The 21,822-nt window shown below is 33.1% G+C and overlaps 1 protein-coding gene across 1 annotated transcript in view; it reads right to left on the bottom strand.

The window, feature by feature from the left end:
- Positions 1–21,822, bottom strand: part of Cfap47 (cilia and flagella associated protein 47) — a 206,544-nt gene that overhangs the window by 13,998 nt on the left and 170,724 nt on the right. Inside the window, exons 55-62 of the mRNA XM_090325738.1 lie at positions 20,693–20,797; positions 18,049–18,205; positions 14,799–14,897; positions 10,517–10,679; positions 8,673–8,770; positions 7,162–7,317; positions 4,983–5,154; positions 542–703 (exon numbers count right to left, since the gene is read on the bottom strand). Of these exons, the coding sequence (XP_090181864.1) occupies positions 542–703; positions 4,983–5,154; positions 7,162–7,317; positions 8,673–8,770; positions 10,517–10,679; positions 14,799–14,897; positions 18,049–18,205; positions 20,693–20,797 (1,112 nt within the window). The remainder of the gene's footprint in view (positions 1–541; positions 704–4,982; positions 5,155–7,161; positions 7,318–8,672; positions 8,771–10,516; positions 10,680–14,798; positions 14,898–18,048; positions 18,206–20,692; positions 20,798–21,822) is intronic.

The following is a 21,822-nucleotide window of genomic DNA, read 5'->3' as shown; positions in this document are numbered from 1 at the left end:
TTTCTTTATAACTGAGTTTTATCTTTATGTTTTGGAACAGGATCTCACTGTTAAGCTTAGGCTGAACTCAAATTCTTGATCCTCCTACTTCTGCCTACTGAGTGGCCAGAATTACAAATGTGGCCAACATGACAACTTTTCATGTGAGTATTGAAGTAGATATAAGTTTAAAAGCTTTTGTAAATGAAATTTCCAGACCCAGATGATAAGGCAATGCTGAGATTTGAACTTAAGGACTGGTATTTTATAGGTTAACATTCTATTACTTGAGCCACACCTCTAATCCTTTTGTTTTAAGAAGGAAGCAAGGGAAGTGGGAGAGAAAGAGTGGGTGAGTTTGATGCCTGTCTAGAAGTGTGTCAAGACTCCTCCCTGAAATTAATATAATCTAATTATAAAACTCCTTAAAAGAGCTTCTAAAGATGGTACACTGTAGTAAATACAATAAATAACAGTAAATAACAGTTGACCTGTAGGAAATTCCATCTTAAATTTAAACCCAGGGTTCAGCAAAATTATAAAACTCAATTTGATATATTACCTTGACTGACTTGTTACTCTGAAGTCTATAATAGATTCTTTAAATAGACCAACTCCTGGGATATCAATGACATCTTCCACTTCGGGCTCAGTAGCAATCAATGTCAATGGGAACCTCCAGATTCCTTCAGATATACACTCTAATTTGATTGTCACAAAAGCTCTACAATATAACAGAAAAAATAAAGATACTACAAATACAGCAAGAGAATAAAGACATTCAAGTAATTTTTTTTTGTATGTGTTCTGGTTCTGTGGCTTTCACATAGGGCCTGAGCACTGTCCCTGTGCTAGTGCTTTACCAATTGATTCATAGCTCTATATATGGCTTTTTTGGTAGTTAATTACAGATAAGTGTCATGGACTTTCCTGCCCAGGCTGACTTTTAACTTCGATACATAGATCTTAGCCTCTTAAATACCTAGGATTATAAGAGTGAGGCACCATCATCTCAAAATTATCTTGAAGGTTAAAATGTAAGTTTTGAGATTGAAACAATGGAATTCAATGCTGCTGTCAGAAAGAACAACATCGCCCCATTTGTAAGAAAATGGAAAGCCTTAGAAAAAATAATATTAAGTGAAGTAAGCCAGACTCAAAGGAACATAGGCCCAATAGTCTCCCTCATTTGTCATAATCAGTAGAAACCTTGGGCTCTCCTAGCAGAGATTTACAATAGAACAAAATCTAGATACATAAGGCCATATAGTATGATGCTCCAGGATATAGAAACAAAAGCCATATAATGAGTGATTATTGTTCTTAATGTACTATGTTATCTCTCATCTCTTTTGCCATCCTTTGGTTATCTCATATTGTTACAATATTTCACCTTGTTATTTGATATATTTTATATATGCTTAATTGATTATTTGAAATTGGATAGGGAAGGGGGCAATCAAGATGAGCGGGGGAGGGGGATGGAAATGAGGATCATAACATGAGAAAGTGTATCAATGTATGTGAAGTAATGTACCTTCTATCTGGTGAATATAATGTAACCCTTCTATTAATTACAATAAAAATATATGGAAAAAAATTGGGACACAAATCTTAAAAAATGTAGATGAAAAATTAAAAAATAAAAAGTAGATGAATGCTAATTTTACTTGGTAATAATTTGTAGACAATAGGTTATATCAGTTTCTGTTTGAGATAATTATTGTGTGGGTTATCTTATCTATAATGTAGTTATTTTCTAAAATCCACTCTTTTATGGAAAAAAATGGAATCTGTAAATATCATGTAACCAGCATAAAATTCCAAAATACTCAAGAACTTAGGGAGTTGAAAAAGGGTTTTCTCTTTGCCTGCTTAGGGTGCACATGACACAAATATGCTAACAATTTAGTTGCAATATCATCATTCCGGATTGGAAAACAAAATTACAAACTGCTTACCAAAATGTAAGAAAGAACAGCCCTCAGGAAACAAAAAACCCAAACTGCAAAGCAAAGCAAAACAAAACAACAACAACAACAAAAAAAAAAAAACAGCTTCGGCTACTCTGTTCTTCTTTAGGTAGTTTTACAAAACTTTGCAACCATTTGAGGAGTGACTAGACAAAACCTTTTCAAGGTTGAAAGCGCCACATAAAAAACAATTTCACGGGCCAGGAGTTTGGCCTAGTGGCAGATTGCTTGCCTAGCATGCACGAAGACCTGGGTTTGATTCCTTGGTACCGGCTTAGAAAAAGCCGGAAGTGGTACTAAGGCTCAAGTGGGAGAGCTGCAGCCTTGAGAAAAGTCCAAGGACAGTGCTCAGGCCCTGAGCTTAAGCCCAGGACTGGCAAAAACAACAACAACAAAAAACAATTTCACTATTAGTGATATTCCGGGGAGATACACATCTCAAAGACTGCTAGAAAATGTGTATGAGGATGTTTATTACTGCATTGTTCATATTATATTGAGTGAAGTAAGTCAGGTCCAGAGAGACAAAGAATGCCTATTTTTCCTTATATGTGGAAGCTAGATTTAGCTTATAAACATATAAATCCATTGGGTGCCATGCAATTATATGCAATTATATTAACTGAAATATGGTAGATTCAAGGGAGAACTTAAATAGTGCAATTCTTTGGAAAAGCAAAATTGAAGCACAACAAAATAAAACCCCAGGAAGTAGGTACTTGAATGGGGTGGTAATGATGAGAAGGGAAAAGGGATGAACAAATGAAGAGAAGAGGGGAAGCATGTAGTCAAGAATCCAATGCATTCTACTAAATTAGGAAGAGTGTGAGAAGGGGTGGGCAGGTGAAGAATGGGTGAGAATACTGAAAGTGGTCACATAGATCAAGATATATATATATCATGGAGCTGGAGTTTGGCCTAGTGGCAGAGTGCTTGTCTAGCATGCACAAAGCCCCAGGTTCAATTCCTCATTATCACATACATAGAAAAAGCGAAAGATGGTGCTGTGGTTCATGTGGTAGAGTTCTAGCCTTGAGAAAGCCCAAGGACAGGCCCTGAGTTCAAACCCCAGGACTGGCATAAAAAGATATATATCATACTCATAAACTGTTAGATGGCAACTCCTTTGTAAAACTTAATGATAATAAATATAAAAATAAAAAGAAGCCTGGCCGATTTCTCATGTTTGAAATCCTAGCTACTCAGTAGGCTGAGATCTGAGGATCGTGGTTCAAAACCAGCCCAGGCACTAAAATGTCCATGAGACTCTTTCCTCCAATTAATGACCAGAAAACGGGAAGTGGTACTGTGGCTCAAGGGAAGAGCGGTAGCCATGAGCTCAAGAGCTCAGGAACAACACCCAGGCCCAGGGGTAGGGTGGTTGCCTTGAGCTGAAGAGTTCATGCCCCATGACCACCCCCCCACACAAAAACCAAATAGAAGTGGAAGCAAACATTTCAAAATGATACTTCAATAACATACTGAGAAGAAATGTACTGCAATGAAGCTATGGAATACAATGTCATATAACTTTGTCACTAATCATACATGACTATAAAGTTAACACATACAAAAAGCAAACCCAAAACCTTTATCTGTCTCCTGGTTTCATATTTTCTTATGATATTGTATTATTACTCTTCTTCCTCCTCCTGTTCTTTCAACTCCTTCTCTTTTTTTTCCCTGGGGCATTGAAACTAGGGCCACACAAAATTTGGCAAGCACTTCACCACTGAGCTACATCCCCAACTTTCAAATTCAACTTTAAATATATGACACTGAATAAACAGTTGCACACATTAAGAATGAGTAAAAAAATGTTTGCTTCTGTGATGGTTACATTGCCTAGCAAGCACATCTGTGGTTGTGAAAATAGTATAGAAAAAAAAAAACGAAAAAGAAAAAGAAAATCCCCGGTTATTGATGTACTAGATTTGTGTATGTCTTCTAAACAGTTCTAGTTTCACCTTACATGGGCTAATCAGGAAAAGTGTAAAATTTCAAAAGTGAAATAAAAAAACTTTATCAGTTAAAAAAAAAGAATGAGTAAAAAAAAAAGCATTAATTTACCATGCTAAATTTTATACTTTGTATAAATTGCAACTTTAATCATTGTACCTGCTCTCAAAAACAAAGCAATTCCTATTCCATATGTGGCATATCATAGCATTTACAGCTGCTAAAATTAAAACGTAAACATCAATACACATATTATACAGAATATATACAGAGGATAAACATACAAATTTTACTATTATTTTAGATCCCATTTAAAAGGGATCTAAGTGGTAAAGTATAAAGAACATAGTTTTTATAGTTTCATCATTTGAGCTCCTTGTATTATAAGAGGGACTATTAAGAAGTAACATTTTTGCTACTGCATTTCAATTTATCAGATTTTTATTTTATTTTAAACTATACTTTATTATCTTTAAATAGTTGTAAAAAGGGGATATGATTAAGCAAATCAGCCGATAAGTGCAATGAATCTTTAGCCATCTTGCCCTTTGCACCATTCTACCCCATCCCTTTTACATAATCAGATGAAAACAAAGTTTTACCAAATTCATTGTTTCATTAATACGGCTTAAGTAGGCCACAGTCCCTTCTTGAAGGATATCTTAAATTTCCTTCTACCCAGTCTAGCTTTTAAAGCTACCCTTTTTTTTGGCCAGTCTTGGGGCTAGAACTCAGGACCTGGCCATTGTCCTTGGACATTTTTTGCTCAAGGCTAGGCCTCTGCCATTTGAGCCAAAGTGCCATTTGTGGGTTTTTCTGTATATGTGTTATTGATAAATCCAACCCAGGATTTGTACATACGCGGTGAGCACTTTCCCACTGGGCCACACTCCTGGCTCATAAAGCTAATTTTATAGTTCCATAATTAGAAATAATATAGTCTAAACACTTTTCTCATAGTTATAAAGAAATATGGAATGCTGGAAATTCAAATATTCAAAGGAAGTTAACAGTGTTCAAAAGAGTAAGAGTCATAATGCTATTTAACAAAAATAAGGAAAGCAGGTTTACTTTAAAGGTTTTGTTGGTATAAATATCAGATTGAAGATCAATGTTAACGTTTGCTCTTCCACATTACAATATTGGTGTAACACATATAGAGTTACACAGGCATCTAAATCATTCTTATGAGCTTCATTTTCATATTCTAGGTCATATTCGAATTCACGTATCTTAGGCATTTCTGGGAAAATAAAATGAAAATATATTTACATTTAATCACATATACATAGCTTGAAAATCAATTTATATGGCAGTATTACTTATGTATATATATATATTTAAAGGATGGGAAAATAAGTAATTTATACTATTATATTCTTAATGTCCACTTCATTTCCAATTATGTAACATCATGTATCTTTTCCTTTTAAGGTAAATTAATAAATTAATATATAGAAGATAGTTCTTACCACCATTAACTCTATGCATATACTCAAGTATTATATAATGTAATATAAATCCCAATGATCCCATAAAATCAAGTTACTTTCCAATCCAACTTTCTAAGCAATAAAGCTAACATTTTCATCTAATATGTCCTACCTATTTAAATAAGATATTTGTTTTTCCGGGCTGGGAGTTTGGCCTAGTGGTAGAGTGCTTGCCTAGCATGTACAAAAACCCAGGTTCGATTCCTCGGTACCACATAAATAGAAAAAAAAGCCGGAAGTGGTACTGAGGCTCAAGTGGTAGAGCTCTAGCCTTGAGAAAACCCAAGGACAGTGCTCAGGCCCTGAGCTCAAGCCCAGGACTGGCAAAAAAAAAAGATATTTGTTTTTCCATTTTAAACACAGGTGAGAAAAGAAAAGACTAGGATTTATTTTAAAGTCTAAAACCTATCACAGACTATAGTGCTTCAATTTCCATCATAAAGAATTTAAGGCAAAATTGGGAAATGTAGAATACCATTTTATACTCTTTGGACAATGTTTAATGTGTTGTGTAAATTGCAATTCATTATATATGAGAGAGAAAGTAACTGATTTTCTGTTGTCTGTTATAACAGGCAGACTTTCCAAACACGTTTCTTCATATAGATATAGGTGGAAAAGGAGGACAAAGGATTAATTATAGAGAATGAAGGTTATTTTCATATGTTCTTGGTAAAAGGGCAGGAAAACAAACAAGGTTATTCACATATGCCAGGAATGAAAGAATGCAATTTCTAGGAAAAGTAAGAATTTTTCAAGCAAATAAGTTTGAATCATCTGTATTATTACATTTCTAATTTCTTTAGTCTGCAGCCTGCTGGAGTACAAGTCATTTAAAGTAGTGAAACATACAGAAAATTTTGCTATGTGTAAATATTTCTTTAGCACTTAGTGCTAAATATTTCTGTTGCACTTAGTGCAGCATGTGATCTACCTTCTTAATTTTTTTGCCAGTCCTGGGGCTTGAACTGATGGCCTGAGCACTGTCCTTAAGCTTTTTCCTCAAGACCAGCATTCTACCACTTGAGCCACAGCACCACTTCAGGCTTTTCTATATATGGGTTACCGGTATCAAGGAATCGAACCCGGGTCTTCGTGCATGCTAGGCAAGCACTCTACCACTAGGCCAAACTCCTGGCCTCTACCTCACTCTTTTTCATTTGCCTGTTGATAAACATTTAGATGGTTTCTACATATTGCCCAATATAATGTTTCAATGTACATAGGAATAAAGTTAGGTCTTTGAGATTCTGCTTTTAATTCTTTTTTACCCCAAAGTGCAATTACTTGAGCATATGGCAATTCTGTTTTTAAATGTTGAGGAGTCTTCCCAAGATAATTCACAGTAACTTCACTACTTCAACCAATTTAATTAATTTAATCCTTAAATTAGAAAGAAATTGACGGTTAGCTCAATGACAGAATATTCATTTTCATTTGAAAGGGTCTGAATTCAATTCTCAGATCCTTAAAAAACCAAATTACATAGAATAGAGGAAAATATTACAGATAATAATAATTTTTTCTCTTTTCATTGTTGACAACTGATGTCTTATAAATCCAGTAATAAAACTACTGACATTTCTGAACTAACTGATATGTGAAGGTAAATAATATAGCCTTCTTTAACTTGAATGTTATTCTATATATAAAAAATAAATGAACATCAACATTTATAATTTAGAAATCAGCAACTTAAAAGAAAGTAAATGGGTTTTCATTTATTAACTTTTTATATCCATTTAAATTTTTCTTACCACTGAAATCTTCATTATTATTTTGAAATGAATATTTTTTTGGACGTACTACAAATTCGGTACTGTGTGAATCAGGATCCCGACCAAAAAATTCTCCAGTTAGATTAACTACTACTTTTTCATCTAATCGCTTTTTCGTCTGACATCTTATGATAACTAAAGGGGAAAAAATGGAAATGTTTTCAATTAATTTAACTGTTAGGATTTGTGACAATTATTGCGATTGAAGATAATTATGTCATGAGAAATAAAACTTCCTTTGACATCATTTATATTGCCACCACATGTGGTGTTCAATGAAAATTCAAGACTCAAACTCCAGGTGTGGATGTGATGGATGATGCCTGTAATTCTAGTTATGCTGAATGTGGAAGAAAACAATTATGAGTCAGAAGCCATCCTGGGCAATGTTATTGAGACCTTAGCTCAAAAACACAGTACAAAAAAGGGCTGAGCCATAGCTCACATGGTGTATGCGTGCTGGCCTAGTTTGCACAAAAGTCTGGATTGAGTTGCCAGTCCCACAAAACAAAACAAAAACAAAGCCCTTTGTTTGGAGAAAAACATCACTACCACTACTAAAAAAGCTCCAAACACGTGGTCCTTTGCTTTCTAAATTGTTTCAGTACTTGACAGTTTGAAAAACTAATGCCTATGTGCAATATTAAACTTTTATACGGTTACGTGGACTTTCTCTTCTTGGGTCAATTTTGGGAAGAAAATGTGAAAATAAAGAAATATGGCAGAAGTAAGAAAAATATTGATGAACTAATTAAAACTAGAGAAACGTCTGGAAAGTGTGAAGGAAAAAAGAGCTCACAGAAAAATAAAGGGTGCATGGAAAGAATTTTTAATTTATGAGAACAAAATAAACTTTTCTGAAAACTTTGGTGCATTCTAACTGGTTTTAAAGACTATCGTGAAGGTTCTTTTCAATATCTAGAACAATTTATATAATGAGTCAGCAACCTTACAGGACAGTTGTTAGATGAGACACGATTTGATAGAAAATTGTTAGCAATGGCTCAACAACAAAAGAATCCAAATGTTTTACAGAAAACGTACAATGTTCACTGAGATGAAACGGTCTGAATTTAATTTCATTTCAACTTGAATTGACAACAATGTCTCCTAAATATTAGACTAATTGGTTGGAAAGAGAGTGATGTTCTAGGACTATTTGTATCAAGAATACAGATTTCGAATTTTTGTATAGAAGAGATGAAATTAAATGAAAGGTAAAATTCCCTACAATTTTTTTTGTTCACAGACGTTTATTTAATAAATGACATGTTTTAGGTTTCTATCCCAGACCAGTCAGACAGCCAGCTACCTTATAAGTTGAGATGTGTAGTTTCAATATTGCTGTGGCCCTACAGAACTTCTGTTTCCAAATGAAGTAATTGACCTCCTGCAATTATCATGCTGGCCTGTGTGTCATGCAGTCCTTATTGGAATCCATGCTTATGTCCTCAGAAGTTTACCTACAATTTTGACTAAAATATACTTACCTGGAGGATCTCTGGGAAGTGGTGCTTGTGGAAGCCCAATAATAGGGTACATCCAGTTTATTTTTGAGACTTCTCCAGTATCTGTTGCCATCATAAATCTAATTAAAATGAAAATATTAAAAGGAAAGAAAAGGGAACCATTTTAATATCCAACAAAGTTACTCTTCAATTAACCTAATGACATTTTCATAATGCCTACAGATTTAGACTTACACAATGGCATATTTAAACAATAGAAAACATTTTCTGCTAATGTTGATTGATAACAAAAAATCCATCATAAATTCTAAGCAGAAATTAGGGCGCTTTTAATTGTTTCTTTTAAAGAGGGCAATTGGATTTACTGATGGAACTAAATTCAAATTGATGAATAACAATACAGAAATCATGGATTTTATTTTAACTTGGATAAGTAATGTACACACACAATCTTATACCTGTAATCCTAGCTATTCAGGAACCTGAGGTCCAGAGAATACAGGTTCAACGATAGCCTGGTCACAAATGAATGAAAGACTCCCTTTCCCATTAGACAACAAAAAATTGGGCTGGAGGTATGGCTCAAGTGAGCTATCAAGCTGAGCAATCAAGCTGAGCAAGTGAGCTTGAGGCCCCAAGGCCAAATCCTACTATCACAAAATAAAAATAATAAAGAGTATTTCATCAACCACTGAGGAATTTACATTAAGGGGAAATCAGTTTTAAAAAAGGATATAGTTTTTAGATATTCTAAGATCATCCACTTATTTTTTGTTCATGGGGCTTCAACTCAGGACCCAGGGGTCACTGTCCTTGAGCTCTTCTTGTGCAAGGTTAGTGTTCTACTACTTTAAGCCCCAATACCACTTCTGGTTTTCTTGTAGTCAGCTGGAGATAAGTGCCTCAGTTTTTTCTACCCAGGCTGGCTTCAAACAACAATCCTCAGATCTTAGCATCCTGAGTAGCTCGGATTCTAGGCATGAGCCACCAAGTGCCTGGCTCAAACCTACAGATTTAGTACAAAAATAGCTGAAAATGTTACTGATCATTTTGAAGAGTTTAAGTGAAGTATAATATATTATAGGCAGTGACCAAGTCACTTGATCCTATTCAGAGAAAGGCTTGATGGTTTGCTATTACCCTAACATAACTGCTTTAAAATTCTCCATAACTTCAAGATTTTATGGTCCTTTGATTCTCATTTTTCTCTAGGATCTACAAGTTACGTTGAAGCAAAAGTTGCATTGAAGTAAAAGTGTGGTGATAAGTCTGGTAGAATGGGTACTCATAGGACCAGGATTTTTTTTTAGTGAAAAAAATTAAATATGGGAAAAATGTGCAATTGTAAGGCATAATAAATTCTTTACAACTTCTGGAGCATCATTTAATTTAAATTATAAAAGCAGAAAAACATTTAATCTTTTCACTATTATTGGACTTTGATAACATTTCAGCTAAGCAAAAGGCGGAAGTTACCTGGCATTACACAGTATCCCTTGTTCATAGCAGTCTTTTGTCAGGATGTCATATCCACCTAGTACACTGTCATTATTGGAGAATGCTAGCATTCTATGGTTTGTCTAGACAAAGTGCTGCACTTGTACTCAGGATACTGATTATTACTGTCCTAGAAATTATTATTTTTCCAGTTAGAAATGAGTCCTTTTGCTTACCTCTGACTAATTAATTTACTGCAATATTTAAGGCTAAACTTTTCTTTCTCAGGCCACATGAAATTTCAGCATTTTGAAGACTAGGAAATCATGAGCTTTATGTTATGTATATATCACATGCAACAGAAAACTATATTAGCAGACGCCTTTAAAACAAATTATTTTCCTTTAATGTATTTATTTCAATGCTACCTTTTCAGGTCTTCATCCAAGTCATCAATATTGTCAATAGGCCAATTTTTTCCATTTGCTCTTCTAACTTTAACAATAAGTATCGTTTTGTATAATTTCATATGTCTTGGTTCAAATACCACTGGAAAATCGATGTGTCCTTTCGGACACAAGCGAATATCCGCTAAATGGAGCACAATAATTTTAAACATGCTTAGTATTTACAGAATATGATTTTAATTAGGGCAAATAATCACTCAATTTTTATTAAAGAATTTATTAACAATTATCCATTTGCCAACAACAACCTACATACAATTTTCATTCTACTTCACTAATTTATTCAATGTCATTAATCCTAGGTGGCTGAGAATGTTGAAAGTTGTGACATTGGTCATGACACTTGTATTCATGAACTGCTTTGTTGACTTAACAACTCCTTTGAACAACTACTTAAATATAACAACAACAACAATAATAATAATAACCATATGCTTTTTAAAAAACAACTTTTTTATCTGGAGATAGGAAAATTTAATCCTGAAGAAGCTATGTAGACAATCTGAAATGCTGAAAAGCAAAAAAAAAAAAAAATAAGAAGAAGCAGAAGCTGAGGTTTCCCAGAGTGATAAAATATAAAACCTCAAGTTTTTGATTCTTACCACATCTTAGGGAGTGAGAAAAGACATAGTACTTTTAGAGAGGAAACAATTTTTAGTCCTTTGGTTTCTTGTATATCAGTGTTCTACATGTGAAAGTCTCAGCTTAGAATCGCCTGATTCCTGGGTTTACAGTTAAATATGTCATATACTTATTGATTCAAAGGTTATTAGTTAAGTGGAGGGGGACAGCACCTTGTCCTAGCTATGAAAAACAAAAGATAAAACTATTTGAAAATATGTTTTGTGTTCTGGTAGATATGAATTCTTCAACTTTTCTATTTTTTAAAAATTGGCTAAGAAACTTGTTATATATAGAACCTGCTGAGCCTCAGTTCAGTATATGTACTGCTCATTTTTTTTCAGTCTGTGTACTTATAAGTTTCAGAATCAAATTGTTAGAAAATGACATACTTCAGGCCATTTTTAACACTGAGTTTGCATGCTACAGGTATGTACCTAAATTTTGAAGATTAAAACTCTTCACAACACAATAAGAGATTATTTACCGTGCCTTTCTTTCAAAATCCTTTACGTGACTAATGATAATCAAATCCATTTTATCTCAAATGAAAATTCTGAATTAACCTGGCACTGGTTGCCTGTGTTTTTTTCTTAATGATTTAGGAGGCTAAGATCAGAGGATCAGCCAGGGCAGAAAAAAAGTCTACAAGATTCAGTCTCCAAATAATCAGAAAAATATAGGACTGGAGGCATGGCTGAAGTGGTAGAGTACCAGCTGTGAACAAGCTAGTCAACTGTGTGTGAGGCCTTGATTTCAAACCTAGGTATCAGCTTAAACACCCACACAAATCCACATAAATTAAATTATTAAGACAGTAAGAACACAACGAAGCCAGGCGCTGGTGGATCTGGCCAGTATGCAAGTAAAATGAGGCTGATTAACAGAAAAACCAATGAAACTTTTGTCTTTATACTCTTAATACAATAGAAATCACAATATCAGCAGAAAGAGGAGGAGGAGGAAGAGGAGGAAGTAGAGGAGAACGAAGAAAAAGAAGAAATATTTGGCCCCAAATCATTGTAGATAATTTTAACATAACAAGCTGTATAAAAGGAAAACCGTGTCTCCTCAATTTTTTCATCACTTTCTCATTAATAGTTTACCTATTTTCTATCTCCCTTTCATGCTCCAGTTTACATATATACATGTACTAATCTACCTTTGTTATGGTACAACATTTTATTAAAAACTCCTAAGTCAGTGTTAGTTTTCTCTCTTATAATTATTTCCCCACATATTTTGATAAAAACGTATTTTGAGCAAGATGAAAGAAAAATGACACTGCTTAATTTTCTATTTCATAAGTTACAATACTTAACCTATTTCAATAGGTTCAATTTCTATTCCCATAGTAAGATTCTGGAAACATATATAGGTAAAATTTTCTCTGTAGATTCTTAACATCTGTAGTAACTGATATGTTGTTTCATAACATATATTGTTTCATAACTGTGCTTTATAATTTAATAATTGTGTTTCAGAATAAGATCTCAGAAACCTGGCAGCAATATTAGTATATTTATATAATAAATATTTTGTAGATAAAGTTGATGGAAGTATTTTCCTTCTCAATCACCTAATTTTGAACATATATCAGTAGACTTGTATCTCTCAATTATATACTTTGGGTCTTTTGAGAACCCAGCAAGAGTTATATTTCTGTATGTTCAAATCTGGTCTGTCTCTTGTGTTAATTTGATCTTTGTGTCTAAATTTGCTTCACAAACAAAAAAAATTATCCTACACCAGTCAGTGTAGGCTATTGTAACCTTTTTAGTATGTGTCCTCTAATTTTGTTTTTCTTTCTAAATAATTATTTTATTATATTCTAGATCCTTTGTCTTTTCATTCATTTTAAAATCATTTTGCAAAATACATGAAAATCTAACAGGAATGACTAAAATGTATTTGATATCTATCTGTCATACTGGAGAATATTAATATTTTAACAATATTATATGTCACAATCAATGAACAAATTGATTCATTTACACTTGTTGTATTTTTTCTATCCATGTTTTGGGTTTACATTTTACATACCCTGCAATACTTTTTTTAATATAAAAAAGTGAAATTTCGTTCTTATAAATTAAATCACAATGGTATGGTACTAATATGCAGAAATGTATTGAATTTTACATATTAACCTGAAGAAATGTTTAATTCTGTGTTTTGAAAAGTAAAATTGCAGAGAAAATACATATTCAGTAAAAATGCTGAGAACAGGGTTTTGGCCAGTGTTACTTTCTCTTTTACATTTTATTGCTTGGTAAAGAAGTAGATGTTAAAAAATTTAAAAGGTTCAGTCCACCATTAGATGTTTCATAGATTCTATATAAGGTGGTTTTTTCAAATTATAATTTTTTGGGGTCAGTGAAAACATATCTACAGATTTGAGTTATATGTATTGGTAAAATATGACTAATATATATATATATATATATATATAACAAAGTATTTAATCAATTTTTGGTGGATGGCAGTCACTATTTATTGAAACTAGCATTTAAATACAGTAAAGTTATTAGTATTTTATATTAATTTAAAACTATATTTTAAATAATTTGATATAAACTTTAAAGTTTCTATGCACATGGGGTAAGTATACATGTACATATACACACATATATACAAGAAATATTTCATGGAATATCATATGAATTCCATAAACATAACAGTTTATTAGTCTCTTGGACCAACAACTTAAGTGTTGTATTATTCCATGCATTCAAAACTTAAAGGTAGGATGGCTCAGATTTGATCTCATATGTTTGGGACCAATTTGAGCAATAAGAGAGTCAAGCTCAAAGAGGATACCATTTACCAAAGCAGTTTATGAATACAATACATATTGATCAGAGTTATCCTCTTCAGCATTCTCACGAGCCTCCATCCCACTCCTTCTTTTATTTATCTTTTATTTGCTAGTCCTGAGGCTTGAACTCAGGGCACTGTTCTTAGGCTTTTTCTTTGAGGCCAGTACTCTGCCACTTGAGCCACTGCACCACTTCTGGCTTTTCTATGTATGTGGTACCTAGGAATCGAACCTGGGTCTTTGTGCATCCTAGGCAGGCATTCTACCACTACGCCAAACTCCTAGCCCCCCTTTATTTATTTTAATTTACAATTTGTTAAAATAATGAAAATTTTAAAATTTAAAAATAAAATATATGAGCAAAGGCAGTAGAAAAAAATCAATAATATAACATTTGCTTAGCTTTACATATGTTCTATGGAATGAAAAATAATAAAAGTATAATAAATGCACAATTATATACCTACATCTCCCTATCCAATTACTAAAATTTATTTCACATTATATTTCATATTAGTATTAAGTTCTTTTTGCCAGTCCTGGGCTTGAGCTCAGAGCCTGAGCACTGTCCTTGGACTTTCTCAAGGCAAGAGCTCTACCACTTGAGCCTCAGCACCATTTCTGGCTTTTTTCTATGTATGTGGTACCGATGAATCGAACGCGGGTCTTCGTGCATGCTAGGCAAGCACGCTACCACTAGGCCAAACTCCCGGCCCTATTAGTATTAAATTTTAAGACACTAGGCATATACAACCTTTTTTAAATGAAGCCATATGTAGATTATAAGGTTAAAAAATACCATACCATGTTTATTACACAAAGGACTAATCTCAAAACCATAATTCTCATAGATGAAGCTATCCAAATGGTCATCAAATACAAGGTTCTTGGGCTCTTCCAGATCTAATTAAAAATAAGAAAACATTATACTCAATATCATATCAAGAGAAACAATGGAAATGGAAATAGGACAAATCTTTTTCTATAATGGAAAACTTCTTAGGCGAATATATAACTATATTTTGACATGAAATTGAAGTGACAGTTTTTGAAGAACATAACCAGAATTAGAAGTGATTTTTCTTTATAGTATTAAAAAAACATAAATCTCGGGGCTGGGAGTTTAGCCTAGTGGTACAGTGCTTGTCTAGCATGCACGAAGACCTGGATTCTATTCCTCAGTGCCACATACATAGAAAAAAGCCAGAAGTGGTGCTGAGGCTCAAGTGGTAGAGCTCCATACTTGAGAAAATCCAAGGATGGTGCTCAGGACCTGAGCTCAAGCCTAGGACTGGCAAAAATAAAATAAAATAAATAAATCCTGGTATCATTTCTTAGAAGATGAATTTTAGCTATTGAAATGACATATATTTGATATCTGAGTACAGCATCTAATAATGATATACATAGAATTAAGTATACAACAATATTTAATTACATAATATAATAAAATAATTAAAATATAATTTAATTGGCTAAGTTAAACATCAACACAATGAAAATTGCTAAGATTAAAGCAATATATTAGAACATATATTCAAAAAGTTTCTTTTAAATGGGGTAAGCTTATATAGCATTAAATACATACTTTGGAAGTGCTACCTGTATACTAAAAATGTTAAAAAATTTACTAATAAAGGTGTGCAATATTTAAAGATACTTTGTGGTCCCTGTGTAAATATCAATGCTTTAGAAAGTGCAGTTTTCTAAAACTTACATTAAAATAGCTTGTGAATGTAGACCTATGTCTCTGAATTCCATTGTTTCCAATTATTGCTCACTGAATTTTGAGTTATACCAGTCATTTGGGTAAAATACTAAGCTATCTCCATGTTCTTTAAACATAAAATAATTACAAAAAGTATTGTCTTGAACAACTCATTTGAAATTTGCTATAATAATTATTCTGTATCTTGTTTTAAAATATTCTACACCCATAGAAAAATATATAACAAACATCTCCTTTTGTGGTGGTATTGACCATTTAACCAAATAGCCTCATTTTTACTCTATAGATGCTATATCATTTAAGCCATCCCCCAGCGCTTTTTTTTTGCTCCAATTACTTTTGGGATAGGGTCTCAGCTTTGTATCGAGGCTACCCTGGACTGTGATTCTACTATTTATGCTCTCCATGGAGCTGTATTGACAGTTACATACCACCATGCTGGCTGTGGGTTAAGATGGATATCTCTCTATCTTTGAACTGGGTTGGCTTGGAAAATCTCTTTGACATGCATTTGTGCAGTAGGTATAAGCAATCAGTGTCTGGCTCCAACATTAGCTTTTAATTATGAATAAAATATACTAAAACAGACAATTCAATTATACTGAGGTATTCAGAATCTGTTAATATATTTGATAATGCAACTTATTCATAAATCTCAAATTTCACAATATTATTTATTACTTCAAAAGTATCAAAACTGTGATTGGCAATTTACAGTGATTACTACATATTTATTCAACTCTATCTTTGTGATTGTTGTTCTTAATATGCTATGTGAAGTTATTTCTTGTCTTTTTTCCACTTATGGTTAATCTCATGTGCTTACTGTATCTGACTTGTTCCCTGTTATATTGTATATGTTTATTTGTTGATTTGAAACAGGGAAAGGAAGGGGGGAAAGCAAGAAGATTGGGAAGGGGTGGGGGAGGGAAAGGAAGAAAAACATGAGAAGGGGTGTAAATGTTCAAGAAGTAATGCACCCACTACCCCATGAATGTAACTGGACCCCTCTATACATTACCCCAACAATAAAATACAATTAAAAGTAGTTATTTAACTCTGAATGTGTTTTGCATAAAATTTTGAGGACCTATAGGTATAGCATTTTGATAAAGTAATTCTACCATGTGAAACGAAATGTCCTAAGTATTTCTTTTCTAGTCTGCTGAGAGCGATTAATTTATAACATTTATGTGCATTATTACTTTGCTGCCATGAATACCATAGTAATCATTAACCCTGTGTTAACAAGAACTTATTATCGTACTTTGTTCATATTGGTCTACCATCAAAGCAGAAGCTGATATCTGTAAAATTAATGAATGCATTATGTCAATTACCATACAAATTTCTATCCTAAGGGTTATTTTGTTTTACTTTTCAAATAGGTAGTATGACTACATTAATTACTGCTTTATTCATTCAATGTGTTAGCCATATAATCTATACTGGACACAATATACCATAGAGTCTTTAATATACAATATGAATTATTCAGGTTGAAATCAAACAAGGAATATAATTTCATTTTAAAGTAAACAATAATAATGCGCAAATATAGCTGGGCACGGTGGCTCAAATATATAATCCTAGCTACTCAGGAGACTGAGATCTGAGGATCAAGGTTCAAAGCCAGCCAGGGCACAAAAGGACCTGAGACTCTTATCTCCAGTTAATCTCTAGAAAAAGGGACATGGGGCTTGGCTCAAGGTTAGGGCGGTAGCTCAGGGAGATATGTTGCCAATTTATATAAAGAAAATGCAGAGGGAAGTAATCATATCTCTAATATTTCTACAAACTTTTGAAAATGAACATTGACATGTTTGAGCATTATAAGAATCTTAGCTGGGTGCTGGTGGCTCATGCTTGTAATCTTAGCTACTTAGGAGGCTGAGATCTGAGGATCACGATTCAAAGCCAGCCCGAGCATGAAAGCCCATATGACTCTTATCTCCAGTTAGTCACCAGAAAACAGGAAGTGGTGCTGGGACACAGTGATAGAGCATTAGCCTTCAGTTGAGGAGTTCAAAGACAGCACCCAAGCCCAGAGTTCAAGCCCCATGACAGACCAAAAAAGAAAAGAATATTACAGACCAACCAACATATAATTGTACTTAAAAAATAAAGTAAAAAGAATTTGGCTTAGTATATGAGTATATAATTTTGACTTTGGCTGCACCAAAGTATGGATTTCACTAAGTACATTTCACCTCTCATGCTGCATTGTATCTTCTATTTTATCAAATAATGTTGTGATTCTATGAAAAAGTTAATTTAGCTAATACCTACAAAATGACATTGAAAACGCAAGAAAAAACAACCTACTTGTTAATAGGAGGTCAATTAAAATTTCTTCCTTGGTAGGATTTATGAAATGTATAACCAAAGGTGCTTGATGATCAAGGGTTGAGATTACTTTCTGTACATCTGTAGGCCTTGGGAATAGTCCTATTCCAAAGAAGTAAAATTTCCATTCTGAAAACTGGAGATAAATATTCATAATTGTTCTAAATGCATATGTTTTGTTTGTATACTTAATAAAGCTATTAAACATAATTTTGTCATGTAAGAAAATAATTGTTAATATCAGCACACATTATATTTCCTTTCTTAAATTTCTTTCATTTTTTTAGAAAATCATTATCAAGATCTCTAAACTGAAAAAGGGGAAAACTAGTATTTAAATATGCACCATATTTCAGTGAATAATTTAAAATGATATAAAAGTGAGTTTTTAATGGAAAAACCTTACATTTCTGTTCAAAGATTTTTTAAATGGATTGTCTAACAAACTGGCACTGCATGGAGTTTCCTTTAAAGTGAATTTCAAGTGAAATTATTACCTCTTTCATGACAGACAAGAAGGTGAAACACAGATTGAAGTCCCAGTTTACACAAGAATGTGTACAACTGCATGCATATTATTTGTATCATCACACACATTACACTTTCTATTATCACATATATTGGACAAACATTTCAACATTATGTGAAAGAGATTGCATATATCATTTTATTCACCTGACTTTCATAAAAACATACAGCGCTATTTGAAAATGTTCTTTTTGTATTTCTTTAGAAGTACTGCCTTTACAATATATAAGACTGAGACCCAGATCTGCATTTATTAAGTTTCTCACCAAAAACTTTTTTGATGTTATAGATAAAGCACCAGAAAAATCAAACAAGTATTTTTCGTAGTTGAAATCTCTTTGACTGTGAGAGGAACTTTGATGTTCTTCAACATTAATTCCAATGAAAAGTGAAATTTACTTTAAATTTGCTTCAAATTAAGTGATGGATTCCATAAAACACTATCTTTTAGTAAGTGAAAATAAAGGCCACTTTTACGGGCCGGGAGTTTGGCCTAGTGGTTAAAGTGCTTGCCTAGCACGCACAAAGACCCGGGTTCGATTCCATGGTACCACATACATAGAAAAAAGCCAGAAGTGGTGCTGAGGCTCAAGTGGTAGAGCTCTAGCCTTGAGAAAGTCCAAGGACAGTGCTCAAGCCCTGAACTCAAGCCCAAGACTGGCAAAAAAAAAATAAAGGCCACTTTTATACACAGATAATCTATTTTTTGTAATATAAACCTAACAAGAACTTAGCAAATATATTCATTTAAATAAGTATTATGTTCAGCTTATATTTATGTAAAACTTCTAGAGACTGACAAACTGAAAAACTCAATTCCTAAAAGATAAAATAATTGTATCAAAATATAGTAAATCTGTCTTGCACACTGAGAAGGCTTCAGAGAATTATAGCATGCTGAATCAACAAAACTCTCCATAGTTGAAAGCTGCAAAGATCATGCTGAATTTTGAATTTTAATCTTTAGTTTTTTAACTATTCTAAAGAAAATGAGACACTCAAATGTGTATGAATGAAATAGACAAGGGCAACTATTTGAAAATAATAAAATATCTGAAAGCTTAGAAAAAATATCAGAACACAATTTTTGAGACCAAAGAGAAGATCTTCTTATAACTAATGCTTTTATTCTGCTATGCAATGGAAATTCATTTGCAGGCTCAGTAGCATAAAGAATTCAGGATATTTGAAGTTGATATTGAATCTGAAGATTAAAAATTTATACAAACTAGAGCCCAAAGTGAGATCTGTAGAGTGCACAGTACTTCACAGTATCTAACCCAGAAAAAAAAATGAAGTAGCTCAGCAACAAGATATAATTAGAAATGCTTTAAGTTTATCCTATTTGTGCTCCCATTGGTTAATCTACTATTCCGTTGTATTTGTCAGGTCAAACAGAATTAATTAGGCAAATTCAGAGTAGGATAGAAATCTCTATGTGCTTTCTTTCTAATGGTAAAATTTATTCTAAATTCTTAGGAAAATAAACCAAAGCTTTATTTAAAAGTATTCTATGCCTATTCATAATAATGTAATTCTTTCAAAATTTCAATTAATACTTTGTGATGAACTGGTTTTGATTGCCTAAGATGAACTGGATGAACTGAATAAAAATGAAAACCAAAATTATTCAGTAATAAAAAAGGAGGGCTGAAATCATTTAGGAATAAAAAGAACAAAAAATCATAAAGGTTAGAGAGACAGTGAAAAGGTCAAAGGGGGTTTGAACTCAGTAGCTGAAGAAAATGAATTATTAATTCAATTCTAACCATGGATGAATCCTTCGGAGTTTGATACTACAGCATGGTAGGAAATACTCAGTTACTGAAACCAAAGCTATTATTTTAACTTTTTAAAAAGTCTCTAAAAGAATATGTACTTGATCTTTCTACTTGTGCTTAAAGAATTTTATGTTCAATATCTACTAATGAATTTTAAAATATGTTAGGTGCTTAAATATGGCTAATATATTGCATTCTCAAAAGCTCAGTTAATTAATGATTTACAGTGAATGTTAGTAAGATGAACTTGGTGTCCTTATATAATTATTTTAAAATTCATCAATTTGATTTTGTCCAGGAATATCCCATCATACCTGTGTGCAGTGAAAGTTGATAACTGCTTCATGGCCATTTCTTCCAAGCGTAGTAGGACGAAAAATTACAGATAATTCAAAGGTGGAGCGAGGACATATAGTCAGCTATGTAAATTCAGAAAATAATGAATTAACAAACTATTTGAGGTGATATGTTTGTATACTAGTTCTATATACTGGTTCTATGCTGTGTTAGTGTGAGTGTATAGCCTTCAATATATCTGTCTCAGAGTGTTTCCTACGTAAATAATGACAAAAGGGTTCAGAGTAAACACATTTAATATCTCTCACACCATGTTCTGCCTGAAGCACCATGTGGAATTACTCAATATGTGCTAGGATCTGGACTAATTTTTATGGAAGAGTTAGTTCCCCTAAACATAGAAATATCCCCTAAACATACAAATGTCCATTTTAGAATTTTTCTTTTGTTCTTTAAAAGAAACAAGATCTGGCCTGGTGGTTTGTATAGTAGTTTTATTGATCTCTTTAATATCAGTTAACATACCAATTGTGAGATATATTTAATTTGTTACGTGTAAAATCATTTTCAAACTTAAAATAATTCAAATTATGAGTCTCCCCACCTATCAATATTTGCTGAATCCTCATTCAAATAGGAAAGTAATCTTGAGATCACTGAGTAAACTTGAATTCTCATGGACACAATATACCATAGAGTCTTTAATATACAATATGAATTATTCAGGTTGAAATCAAACAAGGAATATAATTTCATTTTAAAGTAAACAATAATAATGCGCAAATATAGCTGGGCACGGTGGCTCAAATATATAATCCTAGCTACTCAGGAGGCTGAGATCTGAGGATCAAGGTTCAAAGCCAGCCAGGGCACAAAAGGACCTGAGACTCTTATCTCCAGTTAATCTCTAGAAAAAGGGACATGGGGCTTGGCTCAAGGTTAGGGCGGTAGCTCAGGGAGAACTTCCAAGCCCCGGGGTAGGACAGTAGCCTTGAGCTGAAGAGATCAGGGACAGCGCCCAGTCTGAGTTCAAGCCCCATGAACCACACACACAAAAAAAAGAAAAAAAAACAGAATGTGCAAACAATGTGTGAACTAAGACAAAAGACTGTTCATTCAATTATTTAATTCTGCATCTTCTTTGAAG

Source organism: Megascapheus bottae, chromosome X (genome assembly GCF_031878675.1).
Source record: "Megascapheus bottae isolate mThoBot1 chromosome X, mThoBot2.hap1, whole genome shotgun sequence".
NCBI classification, from domain to species: Eukaryota; Metazoa; Chordata; class Mammalia; order Rodentia; family Geomyidae; genus Megascapheus; species Megascapheus bottae.
The sequence above is the reverse complement of the archived record's forward strand: the minus strand, read 5'-3'. Positions and strand labels throughout refer to the sequence as shown.